We start from the raw sequence: 25,420 nt of genomic DNA, 5'->3' as shown, positions 1-25,420 counted from the left end.
CACTTCCAAATTGGTTAGTTTTCGATCTCATTATTTCTCAAATCCATGCCATGCTTAGTGTAGAGCTTGTTGTGCTGATCATTCTGAAGTTTAAATCACATGAAATGGCCATGTACTCATGAAGTTATGTTGAAAACAAGTTTGATGTTGATTTATGTTTGTGCTCGATTCATGAGTATGGTTGTGTTTTAATGAAAATTATTGTTGGAATCTTGTTTGCCATGCTTGGATGTTCATTGCTGTGTGTTCAATTTGGATTTCTGGAAATTTTTTATGAAACACGATTTGGGGAAGATGAATGTTGTATTTGCTGCCCAGAAACCCTAGAATGCAATTGCCTTGCCCAGAATTTGTTCTTCACGTATGCATGTTCACTGTTGCGCCATGCACCAATTAAAACATTTCATTTCAGCAAGCAAAACGGCGCCGTCCCGTTTAATGAACTACATAATTACTTCCGTGCCATTCTCATTTTATTTTTCCATAATAATTCATTTAATTTCAATAATTATTTCACTTTGATCATCAATTTTGCAAAATTCATAACTTGTTCATCTCAAATCCAAATCTAGTGGGAATTTTTGCATCATCTTCATCATGAGCCCTAGTTTTTTATCATTATTTTTGCTGATTTTTTGGATGAATAATTTTGAAATTGCATTAGGGTTTTTGACATGTATCCATTTTTTGTACCTTTTGCCAAAACATTTGTGAAATGGTGATACTTTATCCAATGGCTCCCAAATGTTTTGTGCTTAAACTAGACACATCCATGGTGATTTTGGTTTAGAGTTTGTGAATTTACCTCATCTGGTTGTTGAGTTATGAATTTTTGAATTAGGGTGTGACAATTTGTGTCACACCATTGATGTCCAACTTCATGATTTTCATTACCATGCTTATTGAACTCAAATTGGATTGAATTTTTGCATGATTGAGCTCTTGTGTGCCTAGTTTACATGTGAATTTTCTTGGAATTATTTGTGGCATTTCCTAATTGTTTGAGATTTTCTCCCTTGTTTAGCCAAAATGTTGACCTCATGTGATGCATGTTGCCATTTCATTTGTGAAATTCTCATACTTTATTAGATGGACATGAAATTTTACATGAGATAACTAGACATCCTCATCTTGGCCATGGTTTTAGTCCCATTCATTTATCATACACCATCTCTGACTTATGATTTTTCTAAGTTGATGCATGTTTGGTTGACTTCTTTGAGCATGTTCAAAATTGCCTTGCCTTTCTGATTTTCATTGACTGCCTTCCACTTGTCCAAATGAGATGAAATTTGACATGCTTACCATGCTATGTGTTAGGATTGATCATGATTTATTTGGTGATTTTTGGAAATGTTTGAGTTGACTTTTGAGTTAAGTCTTGCTGTTGACTCCTATGAGCTCTCATTTGCCATGCTTTGACTTCTTTGCTTATGAAATGATGATGATGCATGATATGAACATGAAACCAATTGGGTTTGCTTCCTAAATGTTTGAATTTGATTTTTGATTGGACATTGCTTGCTGTTTTGACTTTCTCATTTATTTTTGACCCTAGGCTTGTCCTAGTGGTCCTGTGACTTATGTTTGAGCTTGTGTTTTCAGGTTGACCAACCAATGCTCCAAAGAGATCATTACAATTTGATTGAGTTCATTTGATTATCATGAGCTAACCTCTTTGTTTTGTAGGTTGCTTGGCTCATATGCCTTGAGCTTTGTGCTTTGCACATTTTCCTGCTTGTGTTGACTATTGATTCCTACTTCCTGTTGCTTTAACTTTTGAATTGTGTACTGATCTGTTTGACTATTTCAGGTACCATTAGTTGCTTAGTTCTTTGAACTTGCTTTGCTTTGCTTTAATAGCAACTTGCTTTGAGGTATAATCCCTTAATCTTCATGTAGTCTGGAAGACCTGGCCTGTTACTTGGCCAGGCAACTGTCTGAAGTCCTCCTTAAGAGGCAATGTTTGTGACTGTTTACATTTGTCCTTGTATAGAGTCAAAGACCTCCTAAGTGAAGAGGCAATTGGCAGAACCCAAGGGATATGCAACCTATCCCCTGCTATTCTGTGTGTCATCTGCTTTGCTCACACCACTGTGTTGATGCATTGCAGATACAAACCCAAGATCTTGTACAATTGTACAGTTGAGTCAGTTTTAAATGTGTAGAAGGGTTCCCACTTTCTGAACCGACACATTCTTGTCTTAAGCTCTCCCAGGCCAGGGATAAGAGCTGTGAAGTCTTATCTTCACTCACCTTTCATCTGCTTCACCTTAGCCCCTCAATGGCAAGGTTAAGAGCACATTCACCCAGTTCCAGAGGTTTGTTTGTTGAGGTTGATATGACCCCTCGACTAAAACCTAACCCTTGTTTGAGCCACTTGCTTGTGTATAGTGTGTGCTACCTGTACTTGTATGTTTGTTTGACTTGCTTCCTGTGCAAGTTAGGGTTAGTTTAGACTTGCTTCCTGTGCAAGATAGGTTGTGCTTGACTTGCTTCCTGTGCAAGTTAAGTGTGTGTGTGGCTTGCTTCCTGTGCAAGTCATGCTTAGGATAGGCTGGCTCCCTGTGCCAGTTAGCTAGAAACCTTAACTTAGGGTTGATTTTGCATGATAACATCTAGGCTCGAGTCGTAGTCTCCCTAGTTGTGTCTCCCTCTGTTATCTGGTTAGGCTAGTCCTTTATCCCTCCGTAGGGGAACTACGTCGCCCTGATCCTCATACCAGATGAGGTACGTAGGCAGGAGATGAGCAGATCTCTCCGGGCGCCTGTGTCTTTGTTTTGTCTTGTTGTGTGCTTGGAAGCTGATGTAAGTCCATCGAGTGGCATTTGGGTTCCAGTGTGCGTGTATTTTGGTTCGGATGCTGATGTAAGTCCAGTGATTGGCATTCAGGCTCCACGTTTGCCTTTGCCTTTGTTTGTTTGTGTGCGTGTCAGCCGAGCTACGAATGCTCTGATTCTTCTCTTGTCCGAGAAGATACGTATGCATAGGATGCGATATCCTAGCGAGCATGTGTCGTTTCCCCAGTCCGAACTACTTCGACTCTGATGTCTATGCTTGATAGACTAAGTAGGCCCAGGATGCGATATCCTGCCGAGTCAGTTTCAGTCTTGTTTGTTTTCTTGTGTCTCTTTCAGCCAGCGTGTGTGAGCAGCGTTTTTAGCAACCATTTTCCTTCCTTTTGTGCGTGGATCCCGTAGAGTACTACGGATGCGTAGGGGTGCTAATACCTTCCCTTCGCATAACCGACTCCCGAACCCATTCTCTTTGGTCGCGAGACCATGTTCTTTCCTAGGTTTACTCTGAGCGTTTCCTTTCCCTCTTTTGGGATAAATAACGCACGGTGGCGGCTCTGTTGTTCTTGTTTTCCCGCCGGTTTTTCGCGTGATGCGACAGCTGGCGACTCTGCTGGGGAATTAAGAGAAGTTGACCTATGCTGGTCCATCTTCCCTAAGCGAGTCTCTCCTAGCGCTCTCTAGGTTAGGGTTTGGTTGCTTTTGTTGTTGTTTATTGCATTCATTTGTATATATGTGCATTTACTGTTTGCATTTATTTGTTTGCATTAATGTTTGCATTCATATTCATTTGTTCACCTGGCTGGTTGTCTGTTTCTCTTTGTTGGGGTGGGAGTTACATGAGGTAAAAGGCCCAATACCCAGGCCATGAGTGAAATCTAGGATACTTAGGAATAGAGTGATTCATGGGAAGCGGGTGGTATTGCGCCACTCAGCGGAACATTGATATCACGAGCAGTTCAGACCCTGGTGGGATGTTATCGTTACATACTTCGGGTGTGTATATGATGATATTCTGCGAAACGTTATTTATGATGCGTTTCTCTCGACCTTACCCTGGCCTAGATGACACCCGTGAGTGGGGAGGGAATGATCATTATTACAGGTACAGGTATTTGTTGGTGACTTGTTGGTGACTGGTTGGTGACTTGTGATCCTGTTGGTGACTATTGGTTCAGAATTTTGGGGTCTCAGATGACTTTGGGTTTCAGATGAATTTGTGGTTCCGAGTTCAAGCCGAAGCTTTGATCCTGTGTTCCGAGAGACACAGCCAACCAGTCGTGTCTGCATCATTTGCATCATAGCATATTTATTTTTCAAAAGAAACGCAATAAAAAAAATACAAAAAAAAAAGAGAAAAGGGGAAAAAGAAGAAAAAAACTAATCCCTGCATGCATATCATTTCTCAGGTACATTCCAGAGCTTGTTCACTGATAGAGATGGCAACAGTCCCAGAGTTGAAGCGGAAGACTTGTTCCTACAGCTTTCACCGTGAACCTTTGACGTCTCTGATTGAGTTGAGCAACCTTATGACCAGTGGTAACCAGAAGGGGTTTGTTGACCAGTATGGAGATATTCTGACACTGTTGAAGATGGTAGTCGATCCGGTGCCGTTGCAGACTCTTCTACAGTTCTACGACCCAGAGCTTCATTGTTTCACCTTTCAAGATTATCAGTTGGCGCCTACTCTTGAGGAATACTCCATTCTGCTGAGTGTCCCGGTCCGGTATCAGGTTCCTTTCTTGGGTGTGCCCAAGGAGGTTGATTTCGGAGTTGTTGCCAGAGCTCTCCATTTGGGTATCAGGGAAGTCAGCGATAGTTGGAAGTCCAGTGGGGATGTTGTAGGATTGCCTTTGAAGTTTCTGTTGAGGGTAGCTAGAGAAGAAGCAGAGAAGGGAAGTTGGGAAGCCTTTCATGCTCAGTTGGCCGTCATGATCTATGGGATCGTCCTGTTTCCGAGTATGCCCAATTTTGTTGACTATGCTGCAGTCAGTATTTTCATTGGAGGAAATCCAGTTCCTACTCTGTTAGCTGACACTTACTATGCTATTCACAGTAGGCATGGTAAGGGTGGGGCTATCAGGTGTTGTCTCCCGCTTTTGCTCAGATGGTTCTTGTCTCTCTTGCCAGTCAGTGGACCTTTTGTGGATGCTCAGAGCACGCATAAGTGGACTCAGAGGGTTATGTCTCTTACCTCCTATGATATCAGATGGCAATCTTACCGGATGGATGTGCGTAACGTCATTATGAGCTGTGGAGGATTCCGTAATGTGCCACTCGTAGGGACTAGGGGTTGCATCAATTACAACCCGGTTCTTTCTCTTGGCCAGTTGGGGTTTGTGATGAAGGGAAGACCACTAGAGGCTGAGGTAGCTGAAAGTGTGTATTTTGAGAAGCAGAGTGACCCGGCCAGATTGGAGCAGATAGGGAGAGCTTGGAAGTCTATTGGTGTGAAGGATGGATTTGTCTTAGGGAAGAAGTTTGCCGTTGCTATGCCTGATTACACTGATTGGGTCAAGGAGAGAGTAGAAACTTTGTTGTTACCCTACAAAAGGAGCGAGTATAATGTTGTTGATCAACTGCTACAAACTCCATCAAAGATATTTGTGTTATCTTTATTGATGGATTCTGAGCCACACCGCGAAGCTTTGCAGAGGGTGTTGGACGTGGCATACGTGGACCACGATGTCACGATTGAACAGTTTGATAGCATTGTTGCAAACATAACCGCTTGTAACAACCTGAGCTTCTGTGATACTGATCTTCCCGAGGAGGGAAAAAACCACAATTTGGCTCTACACATTTCTATGAACTGCAAGGATGATGCCTTGTCTAATGTGTTGGTAGACACAGGATATCGCTTAATGTGTTGCCAAAATCCACTCTTTCCAAACTTTCTTATCAGGGGCCTCCCATGAGGCAGAGTGGAGTGGTAATGAAAGCTTTTGATGGTTCGAGGAAAACTGTGATCGGCGAAGTTGAACTTCCGATCAAGATTGGACCTAGTGATTTCCAGATCACTTTCCAGGTCATGGATATCCATCCATCATATAGATGTTTGCTTGGAAGACCATGGATTCACGAGGCAGGCGTCGTGACATCCACCCTACACCAGAAGTTAAAGTTTGTTAAAAACAAGAAGTTGGTGGTGATAGGGGGAGAGAAGGCTCTCTTGGTAAGCCATTTATCTTCCTTTTCCTACATAGATGTTGAGGATGAGGTTGGGACTCCGTTCCAAGCCTTATCTATTGCTGAGCCTTCAAGGAAAGGACCTTCTTCATTTGCTTCCTACAATGATTCTAAGTTGGCCATTAAGCATGGTGCAACTACTGGTTTAGGACAAATGATCAGATTGGAAGATAAAAAATCCCGAGCTGGAATAGGGTATTCTTCAGGCATTTCCAATGAGCGTGGGTTGTTTCAGAGTGGAGGTTTCATCCACACCATAGAAGATTAAGAGGTTGTTGCCATTATGGAAGATGATGAAGAGGAAGATCTTGGCAACTTTGTCATTCCTGGAGGAATCTGCAATAATTGGGTCGCTGTTGATGTTCCAACAGTTATCCACAAGTCCACGTAATATGTTCATTTTGTTTAAAAACCCTTTTCCCATACCAAAAGGAGAAGTGATGACATTGTTGGCACATTTTTTATTAATACAATGATGTTCATTCAAAAACTACATGTTAAATGTTTGTTTTTCCAAATTATTTTCCCTTTTTTCTTTTTGCATGAAATTTGTGATCACCATAAAACCCTAAAAAAAAAATAAAGTCAATCTTTTCATCTGCATAATGATTTGCCTTGCTTGAATTCTAAAATCTCTTTTATACTCAAAATCATTATGCAGTTTGATCAAACCCATTGAACATAATGATCCAACGCCATCTCCCAACTTTAAGTTCCCTGTATTTGAGGCCGAAGAAGATGATGTTGAAGAGATTCCTGATGAGATCACCCGTCTGCTTGAGCACGAGGAGAAGATCATTCAGCCGCATCTTGAGAATCTGGAAACAGTCAACTTGGGGTCTGAAGACTGTGTTCGTGAAGTGAAGATTGGGGCACTCCTTGAAGAGTCTGTGAAGAAGGGGTTGATTGAGTTGCTACGAGAATACGTCGACGTCTTTGCCTGGTCGTATGAAGATATGCCTGGTCTGGATACTGATATTGTGCAACATTTCCTGCCTTTGAAGCCTGAGTGTGTGCCTGTGAAGCAGAAGCTCAGAAGAACTCATCCTGATACGACAGTGAAGATTAAAGAAGAAGTTCATAAGCAAATTGATGCGGGGTTTCTGGTGACTTCTACATATCCTCAATGGGTGGCCAATATTGTGCCTGTGCCTAAGAAAGATGGAAAAGTCTGAATGTGTGTGGACTATCGAGACTTGAATAAAGCTAGTCCGAAAGATGATTTTACTCTACCACATATTGATATGTTGGTAGACAATACAGCTAAATTCAATGTCTTCTCATTTATGGACGGATTTTCCAGTTACAACCAGATTAAAATGGCACCCGAGGATATGGAGAAGACAACATTCATCACACCTTAGGGAACATTTTGTTATTGAGTGATGCCCTTCGGTTTGAAGAACGCTGGAGCCACGTATCAACGAGCTATGACTTCCTTGTTTCATGATATGATGCACAAGGAGATCGAGGTGTATGTCGATGATATGATTGCAAAGTCGAGAACGAAAGTTGAACATGTAGAGCACTTGTTGAAGCTTTTTCAGCGTTTGAGGAAGTACAAACTCCGCCTGAATCCGAACAAGTATACATTTGGCGTCCGTTCCGGCAAGTTATTAGGCTTTATTGTCAGTGAAGGAGGTATTGAAGTTGATCCTGCCAAGGTCAAAGCAATACAAGAGATGCCTGCGCCCAAAACTGAGAAGCAAGTCCGAGGTTTTCTTGGCCGCTTGAATTATATTTCCAGATTTATATCCCACATGACTGCCACATGTGCGCCCATATTCAAGCTCCTCCCGAAAGATCAGCGTCATGATTGGACCGAGGATTTCCATAAGGCCTTTGACAGTATCAAAGAGTATCTGTCCGAGCCAACGATTCTGTCTCCGCTTATTGAAGGGAGACCCTTGATTATGTATTTGACTGTGCTTGATGATTCCATGGGTTGTGTATTGTGTCAGCAAGATGAATCAAGGAAGAAAGAATATGCAATATACTACTTGAGTAAGAAGTTCACTGATTGTGAGTCTCGATACTCAATGCTTGAGAAGACATGTTGTGCTTTGGCTTGGGCCGCTAAGCGTTTACGCTAGTATATGTTAAATCATACGACTTGGTTGATATCCAAAATGGATCCAATCAAGTATATCTTTGAGAAGCCTGCTTTAATTGGGAGGATTGCCCGATGGCAAATGTTTTTATCTGAGTATGACATTGAGTATCGAGCTCAGAAAGCTATTAAAGGTAGTATCTTGGCTGACCACTTGGCACATCAACCAATTGAAGATTATCAGTCTGTTCAGTATGACTTCCCAGATGAGGAGATTTTGTATTTGAAGATGCAAGATTGCAATGAGCCTACGCTTGATGAAGGGCCAGATCCTGGTTCCCGATGGGGTATGGTGTTCGATGGCGCTGTTAATCAGTATGGAAATGGTATTAGGGAAGTGATTATTACTCCTCAGGGCATACATTTTCCTTTTACTGCAAGGCTAACTTTCAAATGCATGAATAATATGGCGGAGTATGAGGCATGTATTATGGGTTTGGAAGAATGTATTGATCTTAGGATCAAACATCTTGATGTTTATGGCGATTCGGCCCTTGTTGTTAATTAGATTAAGGGTGAATGGGAGACGAATCAGCCTGGCCTCATCCCATATAGAGATTACGCGAGGAGGATTTCAACTTTCTTTATTGAGGTTGACTTCCATCATATTCCTCGAGATGAGAATCGGATGGCAGATGCTCTTGTTACACTTGCTTCGATGATTGTGGTGAAATATTGGAATAAAGTCCCCAATATCACGTGATGCACTTGGATAGACCAGCTCATGTATTTGCAGTGGAAGAAGTGAAAGATGATAAGCCATGGTATTATGATATCAAATGCTTTCTCCAAAGTCAGACTTACCCGCCTGGGGCATCTGTTAAAGATAGGAAGACTTTGAGGAGATTACCTGGCAGTTTCTACCTCAATGGTGATGTGCTTTATAAGAGGAATTTTTACATGGTTTTGCTCAAATGCATGGATAGACACAAAGCAGACCTGTTGATGAGTGAAGCCCATGAGGGTTCATTTGGTACTCATTCCAATGGACATGCCATGGCAAAGAAGATGTTGAGAGCAGGCTACTATTGGTTGACAATGGAGTCTGACTGCTGCAAATATGTGAAGAAATGCCACAAGTGTCAGATTTATGCGGATAAGATTCATATTCCCCCGACACTTCTGAATGTTATTTCATCACCATGGCCTTTCTCTAAATGGGGAATCGACATGATTGACATGATAGAGCCAAAGGCGTCGAACGGTTACCATTTTATTCTCGTAGCTATTGATTACTTCACCAAGTGGGTTGAAGCGGCATCATAGGCGAATGTGACCAGGCAGGTGGTTGTGAAGTTTATCAAGAACCAACTCATATGCCGATATGGTGTGCCAGACAAGATCATTACTGATAATGGATCTAACTTGAACAACAAAATGATGAAAGAGCTGTGTAGTGAGTTCAAGATTGCACATCATAATTCTTCTACCTATAGACCCAAGATGAATGGGGTTGTTGAAGCTGCTAATAAGAACATCAAGAAGATTATCCAGAAGATGGTTTTTACGTACAAAGATTGGCATGAGATGCTGCCATTTGCTTTGCATGGCTATCGTACATCTGTCTGCACTTCAACAGGGGAAACCCCTTTCTCTCTTGTATATGGAATGGAGGATGTGCTCCCCGTGGAGGTTGAGATCCCATCAATGAGAGTCTTGATGGAAGCCAAGTTAGCTGAAGCTGAATGGGTTCAGAGTCGTTATGACCAGTTAAACTTGATTGAAGAGAAGAGATTAACTGCCATGTGCCATGGTCAGTTGTATCAGCAAAGGATGAAGAAAGCCTTTGATAAGAGGGTCAAGCCTCGTGTGTTCCGAGAAGATGACCTCGTGCTCAAGAAAGTCTTGTCTTTCGCTCCCGATTCCAGGGGTAAGTGGACTCCAAACTATGAAGGTCCATATGTTGTTAAGAGATCCTTTTCAGGCGGTGCTTTGATGCTTACAACTATGGATGGGGAGGATTTCACTCGTCCTGTGAATTCAGATGCAGTCAAGAAATACTTCGCCTAAAAATAAAAACAGAATAGCTCGCTAAGTTGAAAACCCGAAAGGGCGGCTTAGGCAAAAATGAGTGTCTCGGTGGATTGGAAACCCGAAAGGGCGGTCCAGGCAAAAGTTAGAGACATGGAAAAGATGAATATATATATATATATATATATATATATATATATATATATATATATATATATATATATATATATATATATATATATATATATATATATATATATATATGTCTCGCTAGATTGAGTACCTCACCCTGGGGCAATCTAGGCAAAAATTAGGGATTTGGCAAGTAACTGCATCCTGACAAGACTTTGTTCTACAAGCTGTCTTCTGTCAAAGATTCTCGCTCAGTCATCGTCAACTGAAGCTTCAAATAGATCGGATTCAGAGTTGGTGGATAAATGGTCATTATGTTTAATGTAGCCTTTTTTTCAATATATATATCACCAATTTCAAATTTGTAAAGATCCATGGAGTCTCGCCATTTGCGAACTACCATTCCATCAAATAAATTTGAGCATTTGTCCAATTTTTTGCACTCTTATTTGTTTCTGTTCAACAAATGTTTGCATGTTTTAATTGATAAATATCATTGTTTTAAACAAATAAAGTTTTTATAAACTGTTTTTAAACAAAGTGAACATTCACAAAGACTGAAAAGATAAATGGAATATCTTCAGTGCTCTCCTAAGGATAGTATGATCTCCAAAAGGGTAAGACATTTGTCCATATTTCTGGCATGTTTGTATCCTCTTCGTCATCTCTCAGTTTGTCTCCTCAGCGAGCGCAGAATTAAACATCCTCATATCCCCGGAGAGTTTGAGTCTAGCATTTGTGTTTTATCAATTATACGGTTGTCATCCATTGTGTGGACTGACCTAAAATCCCTTATAGATTGATAAAAGTTGATATGCTATATATTCATGAGGATGTTTGTCTTTCCCCAGTGAGCAGAAATTCCCAGCATGAGTAGACATCCTCAGCAGGAGTGAGCATGTGTTCCCTGCAAAGCTATCTTTCAGATATCTCCTCAGCCATAGTCGCCCAGAGCAGTGATGAAGGGTTTGTTCCCCTTTTCATCCCCAGCGTGGCACATGTTGATGGATGGTTCACTTCTGATTTCCTCTTAGCCAAGACAGCCCCTCCGGAGATACTTGTAGTTATCCCCAACAGGTTGGCTTACAACTCATCCCTAGCAGGTTGCTCACAGCAGACTATCCCCAGTATGGTCGCCTACAGTCTATCCTTAGTGGAGTTGCCTGATCGGAGCCTGATAATTTGTTTTCCCCTCCTTATTGGAAAGTTTCCTCTATGTTGAGCTGGTGGTGAAGATGTTGTGACCTTCCCCAGCGGAGCTTTGGTTCTCTCTCCCCTTAGCGGAGATATCTCTCTAGCGGATAAGAGGAAGTGTTTTGATTGTTAGAACTTCTGTTTGGTGGTTGATCCCCACAGAGTTTCATATCTTTCCTTGATAAGTTCCCCGGTAAAGTTTATTTTACGACGGATCTTATCCGTGTTGAGCTCCCTAGTAGAGTTTCCTCTACGCTGGATCTTATGTCTGTTCAGCAGTAATTCCTTGGCGGTGACTCTGTACGCTCCCCGAATGAGACGTTGTCTGATCTTAGTTTGACATTGGTATCCCCTCCGAGTGGAAGACATTTTCCAGTATTGAGGGATTTCGAGGAAGATGTGTTGTTTCCTTCCCCAGCGGAGCAATCTGTTCCTTCTCCTGATAAGATCCCCAGTAGAGTTCTTCTATGTTAGATCTTATTGATATCTCTGCATTGTTCCCGGGAATTGTTGGAAGATCCCCAGTGGTTGATAGTTGTGACTTTGCTTGTCCCCAGTTGTGACTTTGCCTGTCCCCGACGATGACTCTGCGTGATCCCCAGCGGTGGTCTGTAGCTCTTTGTATTTGATGCTTTCCCACCAGAATTGATTTCTCCTGTGGGCCTGGCCTTTCTCTTTTGAGATGTTCTACCAGATGTCTGTCCATCGATTCTTGGAACTGTTTGTGTTAGATATGTCTGTTTGTCAGCATTAATCATACATAAACCATGCATATACATGCATAATTATAGCATTCAGATATTCATGTTGCATTCTTTGCCATATATCTTTGCTTGTTATCTCCTGCTGTTGGTGAAATATTCTTCCCTAAGCAGATGTTTGTGTCTGATCTCTCCATATAGAGTCAGCCCCATAAGCAGAAAGTGTCTATCTTTCCTTCATCATTCCCCACTGAGTTATGTCCTCGTGGATGATTATTGTTTCAGTTTCCTCCCTAAATATGTATTGGGATGGAATTACTCCCCTGAGTTATATCCTCATAGGGTTGAGTCTTGTCTCATTGTGTCCTTCTAGTTTGTTCCTAGATTGACTCCTTTCTTGTTATTTCCCTACAGTTCCCTGTGGTTTAGTTGTTCAATTGCTCAGTAACCAATAATTGTCCATCCTTTCCCCAGTGGATTTTGTGGCCTTCTACCCAATAACTGGTAGTTGTAAGTCCTATTTATGTGGCCTTCTACCCAGTAACCGGTAGTTGTAAGTCCTATTTCTGTGGTTTTCTACCCAATAACCGGTAGATGTAATCCCCTCTATGTTGGTTATCCTTATCCAATATTCGGTATGGATATTCCTTCATTTTTGAGTATTTCACCCAGTAACCGGTGATATATCTCGGATAATTGCTCTTATCAAGCAATTTATCCCCCGCGACTCATCTTTCTTTTACCTTTTTGTTTGGTAATGATTGTTTCTCCCTTTGATTAGTCATCATTTTATACCCAGTAACCAGTATCCCGATGTCCTTTCTTTTCGGTCGATTTATCCTTTATTAACCCAGTAACTGATTGTGGATAATCTTCCATGCGAGTATGTTATCTACATTCTGACGGTAATAGATAATATATCTCATGTGCTCTTCAGTCGAAGTCTTTTTCTTCCCCAGTCGAGTAAGATTCGTATTTCCTTATGGAATCGAATGTCCATCCTAAATTGAGTTTTCTTTTTCAGCCCTCCTTTTGGATGATGAGTGTCTTGGAAATATTCCCCAATTCACGCCTGGTTGGTCACCTATTATATGCCCAGTAATCGGTATCCCTGGTGTTCCTTCCTTCTACTCCCCATTATGACTTTTTGTCCCCTGTGGAGTCAGATTTTCCTGAGTTGAGATATATCTTTTAGGTTTTCTCAGATGTTTCGGATGATTCATATCTTTCACCCTTATACCGGTCTTAGATATTCTTTCTCCCTAAGCGTGTTGTTTTCTCACCCAGTAACCGGTGTTTTGACAGCATGTCTCTTTTTGAGTTTATTACCCAATAACTGGTAATATCCCGTTGTTTTCTTCCTCAGTTAAGTCATTTATGGACATCCCCGTCTGAGTCCGAATTTTTATCTGAGGTACCCTTCGTGGATAGTTTTGCTGTATTGGCATATTCCCCAATACCACTATCTTTGAGTCAGCTCGAGTCTTTCCATTGATTTATTTTCATGGAATCCCTTCGTGTCTCCCAGCAAGTTTCAAGTCGTGACCTGCTCACGCATTTTTACCCTATTCTCCCCAGAGTCTCTGTCTCCCTAGTGAGTGTGTTACTCCTATGGATTTTTTCAGTTTCCTCTTATTTCTTTTTCCATTGTGGTCATATTCCCCACAGAGTATTAACTTTTGCATGCATACATCTGCATCATGAGGTCTCTTAAATAAGGGCATTTGTAATACCCTAATTTTGACCCTAATATCCCTCATGGAATCATATTATTTGCTCATTACATTGCCTCAAGGATCATAGCATGTGTGGTTCCGTTACCCTTGGGTTGGGATTTGTGTGAGTTGGTTTGAGACCACCAAGCATGCTTGAATTGTATATTATTGCTTTTCTCATTTTTTTTACTAACCAAAAGCACAAAAATATGTCACTAACTTCTTTTGTTTTGTAGCTCAAGTGATCATGTGTGCCCTTGCTCCTAGGAGGCTCCTAAGCTCAATGAAGTGGCTAGATGGAGATGAAAGCAAGCATGACAATGGTCCACAAAACTCTAAATCATCATATATGTCTCTCAAGTATCTCAATTTGCCAATTTGATCAAGATAACCCAAAGGGCTTGAGGATTATTTCCCAAGGAAACCCTAATTCAACTATGCATCAACTATGCCTTGCTCATGAAGCAACCTCAACCTATGATAAAATTAAATCAAGGGAAGTTCTTTCACTAATTATTTTATGCATATATGAGCCTATTTGAGTATCCTCAATCATTCATTCATCAATATTTGAAGTTTGGCCTTGAGAAGTTGACCAGTCAAGTCATCTTACCAAACTGAGGATCCCTGAGACCTAACTTTTGATGTGTTTGTCAAATAAAGATGACCCCAAGAGAAACACTATTCTTAAGAACCATACGAACAACTTTCATGTTCATCAAAAATCCATTTGAAACTTGGAAGGTCATCATTCATTTCAAAACATTATAGGTCATTTTGACTGAAACCTTAATTTTGGGTCAACTTCCCAAGGACCTAACTCCCTTTTTTTATGATTTTGAGGTGAGACAAATTGCATTGGAAAGCTTAAGATGTATAATTCAAATGTTATGTTGGACAAAATTTCATAATCCTAAAAGACACACATGTGATAATACAAAACGATATAGGTCACTTTGGACCAAAACCATTGAATCTTGAAAAGGTCCAACTTCAAGTGCCCATAACTTTCTCATCAAAAATCCAAATGATGCAAAATTAAAGTCCAAATTGATCATATTGAAAATATCTACAACTTTGATGTTGGAGGGTTTTCTATTTGAGTCTTTCATCAATGAAACAGAAGGGCTTGAAGTTGATCATTTTTGGCAAATTTTCCAAAGACATGTTTTGTATCTCAAACTTCAAGGTCAGTTTTCATAAATTTACAAACTCCAAATGGATTTTTCCCCAACATAGATTTTGTTCCTTATGTCAAGAACTTTCCAACCATTACTCACATGACCATGTTTGGATTTTCCATATGGGACTTTAGAAGAGGTGAATATTTATGTCCAATTATGCATTTCACTTTGAATCTTCATGCATAAGCAAACACAAGGCCAATTGCACGTCCATTTCACTTCAGAATGATATCAGCTTACAATTACACTTGATTTTGGGCCTCACATGCGCCTGTACAGGCCCATGCATGGAGGACCCAAGGCTTCATGCACACGAGTATTTTCCCTCATTGCTTGCAGCTCAGCTATAAATACATTGCTCTCCTCATTCAAATCTCAACCTTAAGGCAATCTGAAGCTCTGCTGAAACCAAAACCCAACCATACTCAAAGGAATTCTGATTTTTATTTCTCAATTTCAAACTTGAATTTCAACACAATCAGTTGATCTTCAAGTTTCAGTTCCTAAGCCTTGCATCTTCATCATCTCCTGATCAAATTGGAAGTAAGAGTTTGAGTGGATCGTGTTGCACAAAGCTATTCTTCAAAGGTTTATCCTCTAACTGTTTTGATCTATATCTTGCTTGTGTTCAAACCGTTTTTTGAAGTCCTCGTGCAAGAGGCAGGCCAGTGGTGGTCTTGATTTCATGTTTTGAAGCTTTTCAGTTTGCATACCTGGATGTTCAAGCTCAGATTTCTCACTTGATAGAGATCTTGAGGACAATCCAAGGTTACAGGGGTGATGTACATCACCCCAGATTCATTTTAGTACCTGGCTCGTGTGTTTTGGTTGAGGTTCAAAAACCTGCAACTGGTGGCCGGAGTTGGTTGGTCCACATGAGAAGATGGTGGTTTCCACCACCATCCCCACGTGGATGCATCATGGCCTTCAGATCTCTTTCCCACGTTATAATCTCAGCCATGCATTATGTTTACTTTTTTTAATTGAGTGTGTTACGCGCTTGACTGTGGACTATGGTGGAAGCGCGCCTCTGAGCCATTGGATGTGTCCACGTCAATTAATGAATTCCATCCAGCGCTCCTGGTTTTTTCATATTTTTCTAATTTCTTTTTTATTTTCTTTTATTCCATTTATTTTCAAAAATTCATAACTATTTTATTTGGAATCACAAAAATATGAGACCAACACTAAAATTTTTCTTGAAAAATCTAGTTTCATAATATGATTTTTAATTATTTTTGTGACTTCATTTAAATTTTTTTGTGAATTTTTTTGTTTTTAATAGTTTTTAATTCATTTTAAATACTTTTTTGATATCCAAAAATTCCAAAAATATTTTCTTAACACATATGGATCATGATAAGTCTATGAAAATATTCTCATCAATTTCTTAATTGATTTGAGATTTATTTGAGATTTTAATTCATTTGTGTTTTATTTTATTGCTTTTAATTGATTTTAAAATAGTTTCTGTTTTCAAAAAATGTTGAGAAAATTTGTCAAACCTTGTTTGACTATGTTAGACCTATGATGATTCAATTGGACTTATTCAAGTTGATTTGAATTGAATTTGAGGTTTAACCATATTTTGTTCATTTTATTTTATGTTTTATTTTAATTCCAAAAAATGCCAAAAAATATGTGTGACTTTGTTGACTTCTAATCTTCATTTCTCTTATGTTTTACATTGGTTGATGATGATTTCATTCTTATTTGATCATTGTGTTTTGATTATGTCATTTCAATTCTCATTTTTATTCATTTCATTTCATCTTCATCTTCTTCTTTTTATTTTGGCCAATGAGTTAATGATTTGTGGTTGGTCTTGACATATGAGAGGCTTAACCTTCTTTGATCCAAATCAAATTCAACTTGATCAAAGATCAAGTGAATTACTTTGTGTCCAAGATAGGTTGCTTCTTGGTCAAGCAAAAAAACCTAAAATCCATACAAGGCCCCCCTTCTTTTCTTTTGGCATGGCAAGTTGTAGGAGCTTGGCTTACTAGTCATGATCTCTAACTTGTGTTTATTTTCCTATAGTTTTATTGACCGGTCTCAGATAGGTGTGACTACTACATTAGTCCACTTATGATTGCTTAACATGCCGCTAAATTGTCTTATGACACACTAACATTAACCATTAACTACTAACTTTAATTCAAGCATTTAATTCTTGTAATTTAGTTTAATGCAATTTACTTTCTTGCTCATTTATTCATATTGCTTTTCCCTTTGCTCACTTGAGCACATATTTTATGTTTATGTCATTTTCCTTTTGCTCATTTGAGCTCATTATTGTATATAAATATATTGTTGCTTTGTGTTTGTTTTGTATTTGTTTGTGTGAACCCAATGCAAAAAGGGGAAAGGACTTAGAATTAGGACCTTACCTATGCTTAAAGGAGTTCAAGATAAACTACGCCTCATGCCTTTAGAATGCTAAACTTGTTGAAGAGAAACTAGGCCTCATGCCTTTAGAATGCTAAATTTGAAAGTTGACTTTAATGGACCCCTAATCTAAACTCATTCTTTGTCCATTTCTCTTATTGTGTTGTGAACCTTTTGACTGTTTGTTCTTGTGTGATAGGGATTCCAAACTTGAGATAGTAAGAAGGGCCATTGTCATGAATAGCCAAGTTAAGAGAGACAAGCCAAATGGAGATCCTAGGAGCTTGAATATAATATTTGTTTTGATTGCTTGAGTTGAATGCTAAGTCCAAAGGAAAGGAGCATCTTAAATCATCTTTATGATCTCAAGAAAGGGAACTCCAAGGGTTTTATCTCTTCTCTTATCTTTGAATGTTTAGGACTATCCCTTCTCTTCTTCTCTCCACTCTAACCCAAGCCAAACTCATTTTGTGCAAACATTGACATTGTTTTCAAATTAGAAACCTAGGCCTTATGCCTTTGATTTTTTCAAACTCTTTTCGTTAAAACTCATCATGAATGAACCTTAAGTCAACTTTGACTTTATTTTGTAAATAAATCTAACTTGTAAATACAACTCACTTCAAGTTGATTTTTTTGTGGTTCCAATGGCCATCTTTGCTAAAACCTTTTTTCATAAACATTAGCCATAGGTTTGAGTTATCATAGTGGTTGATGTAAACCTCACCTTATCCTTAGTGATTGGACTATAAGTCTTCCATACTTATTATAGGGTGGATCCCTCAATAGTATGTTGAAGCTCTCCTCACATGGTGGATTGTTGGTTTAGGTTGAGTTTTCTCCCTTTGATCACAAAAGACCTTAAGACTTTTGATCAAATCAATTCACCAATATATCTTTGTGATTTTTACCCCGAACTACGAGGTTTTGATCCTACCTTTGTCATGGTACGTAGGCAATGGGTTCATCCATTCAAACAATAAAATTGTAAATATGTATATTCTTTTCTCATCTCCCCAATCTTGTTTGCACAAATCTTTTCACAAATATCAACCTACAATACACACTTGAAAAAAGGGCTCCCTTAGAATACTAAGGATGTTTTTGGTGCTTAAAACCTTCCCATTTCATAACCAACCCCCTTACCCAGATCTCTGACATTTTTATTAGTTTTTTATTTGATAAAACTTCTTACTTGGTTTTTATTCGCTTTCTAACCTTTCCTTTGGATAAATAGAAGTGCGGTGGCGACTCGAATTGTATGCTTACTTTTGATTTAGTCAATAAATCTAAAGGTAACGAATACCCCGCTACAAGATGATCAAGCACAAAGGTTAAGAGGATAGTCCATTACTTCAATTCACACTTCATGATACTTAGGACAAACTTATGCATCAATCCAAAGTACCTTAAATAATCCATGATCAATTAGAAGGTAGATTTGAAATGATGAAAGTTCATCAAGCACCAATCCACTCATCATGAACAAGATGGATACAAGTCATCCAATTGATCAAAGGGAAAAGAAAAAGATGAAGAAGAAGGGGACAAGAGAGGTCATACCCAAATTAGACCAAAAGTTTGATCAAGTCATCATCAAAATCAATCATCCATTTTGGTGGATTAAGGTTTTCACCCCATTAACACCCAAATTTGATGAGACTTGAAGTCCAAACCATCATGATCCAAGGCCAACAGAAGTTTACAAGGGTTCACAAATATAAAATGCAATTAAATCAAATAAAAATGCACCAAAAGTATTTTTAAATTATTTTTAAAATAGAAATAAAATGGAAAATCCATAAAGTCCTTCAAAACATCAAATAAATGGCCAAGAAAATTATGGAAGGTTGGAAATAAAATGACAAGCATATAATAAAATTTTCAGAATTTAAAAATGAAGAAAAGTATTTTTAAGCTAATTAAAACAAAGGAGAAAAGAGAAAATTCATGAAAAATAGAAAATCGGGGAAATAAAATGTGAAAAATATAAAAATTAGATGAAGAAAAATAAAAGAATTTTAGAAATTATTTTGGGATGTTTTGGATAAAAATGAAATTAATATGAATTTTAAAATAAAAATAAATTCAATATAATAAAAGAAAAAGAATTAAAAAAAACATGGAGCGTTGGATCACGCCTCATTAATTGACGTGGTAGATCCAACACTCCATATGTTAAAGAACACGACGGAACGCGCTGTAAGCCAAACACAGGATCCAGTTTAAATCCAACAAGTCAGAACATTTCAATCCTCCAACATGTCTGACCAAACTCAGACAACCTGAGAAAACTCTGCTCATCTTCTTCGGTGATCTCTCACCGGAGTTTCATCGTTTGGTAAATTCAGAACACGAGATCACCACCATTGTGATCCTCTTCTCATCCTGAATCCAACCTTATGCCTCAAATTGATTTATCTAAATTGAGCAAAGGGATTTCAAAGAAGTTTCATAAACAAGCAAGCCACGAAAAATAAAATTAAATGATGACCACGATCTATCAACACCATATAAGTTAAGGGAAAACATCAGAGAGTGAATGACTACATTGTGGTAACTTGTTTGAGTTTAAATGATGCTCAGAACTACCTTGTCCAAATGGTGATCAGAATTTAATGAAGCTTGATCTAGTTAGAGCACTTCAGAAGGTCTCAGAGCTAGGGAATTGTTGAAAAAGTTTTAGAGGATGTCGAAGATGCTAATGGAATCAAGAAATTGGATTGAAACAAACTGGAACTCAAAATACAGTAGTTGAATTTTCTGGAAAAATTTGAAGTTGCAGCAGGGATTTCTTGGCTCTCAAAAGCTTGGAAATGAATGCAATAGCTTCATCTATTTATAAGGAATGTGATTGGATCCAAATACGTGTGAAGGTTGCAACTTGGTTCATGATGGTTGACTAGAGAAAGTCAACTAGTCAAAATTGGGGTTCCCTAGACCCTATCTCCTACAATGTTTGTAATATGAAAATTATTCCAAGAGAAAAGTTACTCTGTATGAAATTCCAAACAAATTTCATGTTGAAGTCAAGAGCTCGTTTTTCTTGGAAACTCATTGTTTATGGTGAAAGATTATATGTCATTTTGTCTAAACCCTAGTTAGGAGGTCAACTTCCAAAGACCATAACTGACTCAATTTTTATGAGATGAAAGCCATTCAAGTTTCATGATCAAATTAAATATGTCCTATTTAACTTTAATGTTTGGAAGAAGTTCAAATTCAACTTTCAAATGGATGTGCCAAGAGGAAACATTATAGGTCATTTTGGGCCATTACCATTGAACAAGTGACTTTCCTCAACTTCTAAAATGCATAACTCCTTCATGCCAAATCCAAATGAGGTCAAATTTGTGACCAAATTGAAGATTCTTGAAATAGATACAACTTTTATGAAGGAAATGTTTCCATTTGAAGTCCATAGCAAAAGTTATTCAAGGTGAAAGAAGTGAACATTTGACTTGGTACTTAGAAAATTTTCAAATATGTTTGATTTTCCAAACTTCCACCTCCAAATTCATCATGATCCAAGCTTCAAATGGAAACTTGTTCAACATAAAAGTTGTTCCCCTTGATCTAAAATTTCCAAAAAGTCCAAGATCACCTCATTTGGGCTAAAATTGAGGGACTTGCGCATGACTCCTTTGTGGGGTTTGTTTTGCAAGATTTAGATTCAAATGATCATTCCTCTTTACATGCTTCCATGTGATGACCTCAATACTCTTTGTGCACGAATTGGAGATGGATTGCATCATTCTTTAGGCCCAAACCATTGCCCATACATCCATGCACCTTGGTTTCCAATTTTGAGAAAAATTCAAGTGGTGCAAAGATCAATTCCCTTGCCTATTTAAACAAGCTCATGGCCTAAGAATTCACATCAACACCTTGCCCAAGCTTTAACAAGAGAACTCAGACCCTCACACCATAGAATTTCTTGAGGATTTCTTTAAAATCGAGTTCGAATTTCACTTTCTGTTTTGAAGTTCAAACTCCAAGAATTCATTGCCTTTTCCATCTCAATTGATTACTGCAAGCAAGAGGAGGAATGATCAAGTAAATCCAGATCAAGATCAAGCTAAATTGAAGCTACTCGAAGGTGAAATTTCAGAAACTTCTCTTTTTTAATTCTCCCACATTTATCAATTATGTTGATTGATTTTTGGTTGGCTGAAGTCCTACCAATGTAGGCAACACGATTGTGCTTTGAGGTCAAATCAAAGCAACTCAATTCATGATCCTCAAAATTCAAATCCCTGTATCTTTTTATATACTTGGAATTGGAAGAAATTTAGGCCAGATTCGAGCTCCTGAGCATTTTCTCTTTGAAATAGTATCTTTTTTTTTCATTTTTCATTAAGTTGATATTGGACCAGTCCGGCGGAGGTCACTGGAGAAGATGACTGGAGCTAGGGCTCCGGTGGTGCGTTGGGAAAGCCCAAGCCATCTGATCTGGTTCAAATGTTTTAATCTTGAGCATTCATCCTGATTACCACGCGTACATTACATTGACCAAGGAGCATGGTGGAACGCGCGCGTGTGGCCATCAGATCTGCCACCTCAATTAATGAGGGAGATCTGATGGCCCTTGTTTTTTTTATTTTCTTTTTAATTTCTGATTTTTATGTTTAATCCTTTTATTTTGTTTAATTCATAATAATTTCATTTGTAATCCAAAAAATATGGGACTTTCACCAAAAATCTTTAAGTATCTTTCTCTTTCACTTTCTAAATTAAAATTATTTTTTGGATTAATTTTGATATTTTTCATGAATTAAATGTTTTTGTGCAGATTTTTAATTGTTTAAAAATACTTCTGATTTTTCAAAAATGATGAATTTTTTGTCTAAGGTCCTTTGACCTTATTTGACATAGGATAAATCTCTTGACCATTTATTTGGTGTTTTGAAGAGATTTTAGGTTTTTGACCAAATTAAATTGAATTTTAATGCATTTTTAATTGATTAATTGTGTAAAAATTATGTTGAGCCATTTTTATGGTCTTGTGATGTTTGACTGTTTGTTTGGGCCTTGGTCAAGGTTGATTTGACTTTTGTTGGATTAAAATCATTGGATTTAGGGGATTGATGAAATGTACATTTCATCTCCCAAAATGAATGAATGATTTTAATTTGATAAAATTCCTCCCATGACCAATTTGTTTTTCCCCCCCCCCCCCCCCCCCTTCATCTTCATCTCTATTCTTTCTCATTCCTTTCATTGACCAATGAAATCTCAAATATCCTAAGGCTAATTGGTTCATCAATGACCTTGTGTCAGATGAACCAATACAAGTATGGATGAGATAGGTTCATCCCTCTTGATCTTTTATTTTAGTGTGTGGTATGTTTTTGGAGTTTGGTTGATTACACCAAATCTCTAACATGCATTAACACCTAAATTTTTATTGCCCGACCTCAGATAGTTGTGACTTCTACATAAGTCCAATTATGATTGCTTAACATAGAGCTAAATTTGACCCTAAAGGCATAACATTCTAGTAAGTGAGATTGTAAGTCTCTCATCCTTCATGGTATTGTGTGGAAACTTGGCCTTTTTTTCCTTCCCATGGAAGATGTCTTGGTTCAAGCATACATGCTTGTGAATGAATGATTGAGTGTTCTCCAAAGAATGACTTAATCAATTAAAAAGCAAAACACCACTAACACTTGACTAACATTTGACTAACTATTGTTAATATTACTTTACTTACAAGTCATTTACTTTATGCAATTTAATTTCTAGTCATTTATCATTCATTGCCATTTACATTTCATCAAACTTGTTTATATTTATGTCATTTTCACTTTGCTCATTTGAGCCATATCTTGTGATTGTATATATTGTTTGTGAATTTTGATTATGCTTATGATCTTAGGACCTTAAAAGACTTAATAAACAACAAAAATCATAAAAAAATGTTGGGTGGACTGTTGAGCTTGATATGAACTTTTGGACTTAGAACTAGGCAACATTCCCTATACAAAAAGGACTTGGCCATTGCCAACATTCTGAGACCAAGTTATTGTGAACTGAGCCTTCATCTGATGCAAGCCTTGGGATTTATTTGAATTCATCTGCTACATTGTATTGATGCAAACTGTTATTTTGATCTTGTGTCTAATGCTTTATTCTGAGTTGATTGAGGACTATTTCATCTGATACATGAGAAGACAAAGAAGATTGCTAGCTATGGGATTTGCTTGCCTGGATGTGGCTATCTTTATTTGATGCCTTGATCTTCATGATGTCTGATATTGCTAATTGCTTGATTGATTATTGCTTGATTCAAAGTTCAAAGGGAAAGTGGGTTTTCTATATGACACTCTTGTCTGTTGGATTGCATCCTATTGGTCAGATCTATTCAACTCTTAACTTTTAATTTTATGCTTAGGGTAGCCTCTTCATCTTCTCCCACTTCTTAAATTTTAAAATCTCTCCCCCTTTTCAAAAACTTTCTTGGCTTGTAATTTCAAACTTAGATTGTGTTTTAATAATTAGAAACTTTGGTCTTATGCCATTGACTTAATCATATTGACTTAAAATTTAAAAAGACAAAGAACTAACAACTTCATTCAATTTTTTTTAGCCTTTATGCCCTACTCAATTAAACTTCTGATTAAAAGAAATTCACTCATTTTGAAATTGTTACCACGAACTACGAGGTTTTGATCCCTCATTTTCATGTTGGTACGTAGGCACAAGTCAGAAGGTCTTGTCAAGTACAAAAATATAATCAATGAATTCTTTTCTCATCCCCACACTCTATTTTTCTCAAACATCTTTTATACCAAAAACACATACACACATAAAAAAAGGCTCCCTAGGAGTACCTAGGACACTTTGGGTTCTAACACCTTCCCTCTGTTTAACCAACCCCCTTACCTGTAATCTCTGACATTTTATTAGTTTTGATTTGAAAACTTCTTATCTTTGGGTTTTGTTCGTACTTTTCCCTTTTCCTTTGGAAATAATAAAAGCGCGGTTGCGACTCTGGTTTTATTGACGTTGAACTTATCCATAGTTTGATGGTCATGAATTTACCGCTACACTGATCATGCCCATTTGTAAGGATCGCTAAAGGAAATTTTTTAATTTTTGCTGCATTTTGGATCGCAATTTTCCTTCATCTATCCCTCGTAACCTGAATAAGGTTATGATCCAACATTTCTTATAAGTCCTTTTTCACTACAGGACATCCTCGGGGATCTCTGGAACATACATGGAAAGAAGCATGGTCATGCTCATAATAGCTTAATTCACATAAGCTAGCGTGCATTTCAACAAAGGATCTTCTTATTAGATTGACGTTAAAAACTCGGTACTTTCGTGGACATCCTTCGACCATATTCATTGTTGTATTGTCATGTTTGGGCAACAGGTTAGCTTGTACATTGGGACTAGAGTCTTCGAATGACAAGATGCCACTTTGCATTAACCTTCTTACCTCGACTTTCAAAGCGAAATAATTCTCAATATTATGGTCAGGTGCTCCTTGGTGGAATGCACAATGTTGATTAGGTTTATACCACCATAGAAGCTCTTTCAGAACAGCTGGTGGAGTTCTTGTTTATACCAATTTCTTCTGAATTAAAGCAGGAAATAACTCTGTATAGGCCATTGGAATCAGGTCAAATTGTGTCGGCCTCTGGGCACGATTTTGTTGATTTGTTTGTTACTGAAAACGCGGTTGATAACTCGGTGTTGCTTGAACGACCAAAGTAGAATTAATAAATGGAGTTACAGACGCCACATGCTGATGACGTTGACTGTTCCTCATAAGCCTCATACGTTTCTCTTGCGAGATAGCGTTAGCATCGTGTTCCTTCTTCTTGGGTAACCCATTCCCATACTTTCTGGAACCATCAGATGAACTACCTTTTTTTAATCTCCCCTCACGAACACCTTCTTCTAATCTCAAGCCCATATTTACCATTTCAGTGAAGTCACTATGCGCACTTGCAACCATTCAGTCATAATAGAACGGACTCAACTTCTTCAAAAACAACTTTGTCATTTCGTTTTCTTCCAATGGAGGACT

General features: G+C 38.2%; 1 protein-coding gene across 1 annotated transcript in view; it reads left to right on the top strand.

The window, feature by feature from the left end:
* LOC127131857 (uncharacterized) overlaps nucleotides 1–25,104 on the top strand; it is a 52,860-nt gene extending 27,756 nt beyond the window's left edge. Inside the window, exon 3 of the mRNA XM_051060748.1 lies at nucleotides 24,996–25,104. Within this exon, the coding sequence (XP_050916705.1) occupies nucleotides 24,996–25,104 (109 nt within the window). The remainder of the gene's footprint in view (nucleotides 1–24,995) is intronic.
* The last annotated feature ends 316 nt before the right edge of the window (nucleotides 25,105–25,420 follow it).

This window comes from Lathyrus oleraceus, chromosome 3 (genome assembly GCF_024323335.1).
Source record: "Lathyrus oleraceus cultivar Zhongwan6 chromosome 3, CAAS_Psat_ZW6_1.0, whole genome shotgun sequence".
Classification (NCBI taxonomy): Eukaryota; Viridiplantae; Streptophyta; class Magnoliopsida; order Fabales; family Fabaceae; genus Lathyrus; species Lathyrus oleraceus.
The sequence above is the reverse complement of the archived record's forward strand: the minus strand, read 5'-3'. Positions and strand labels throughout refer to the sequence as shown.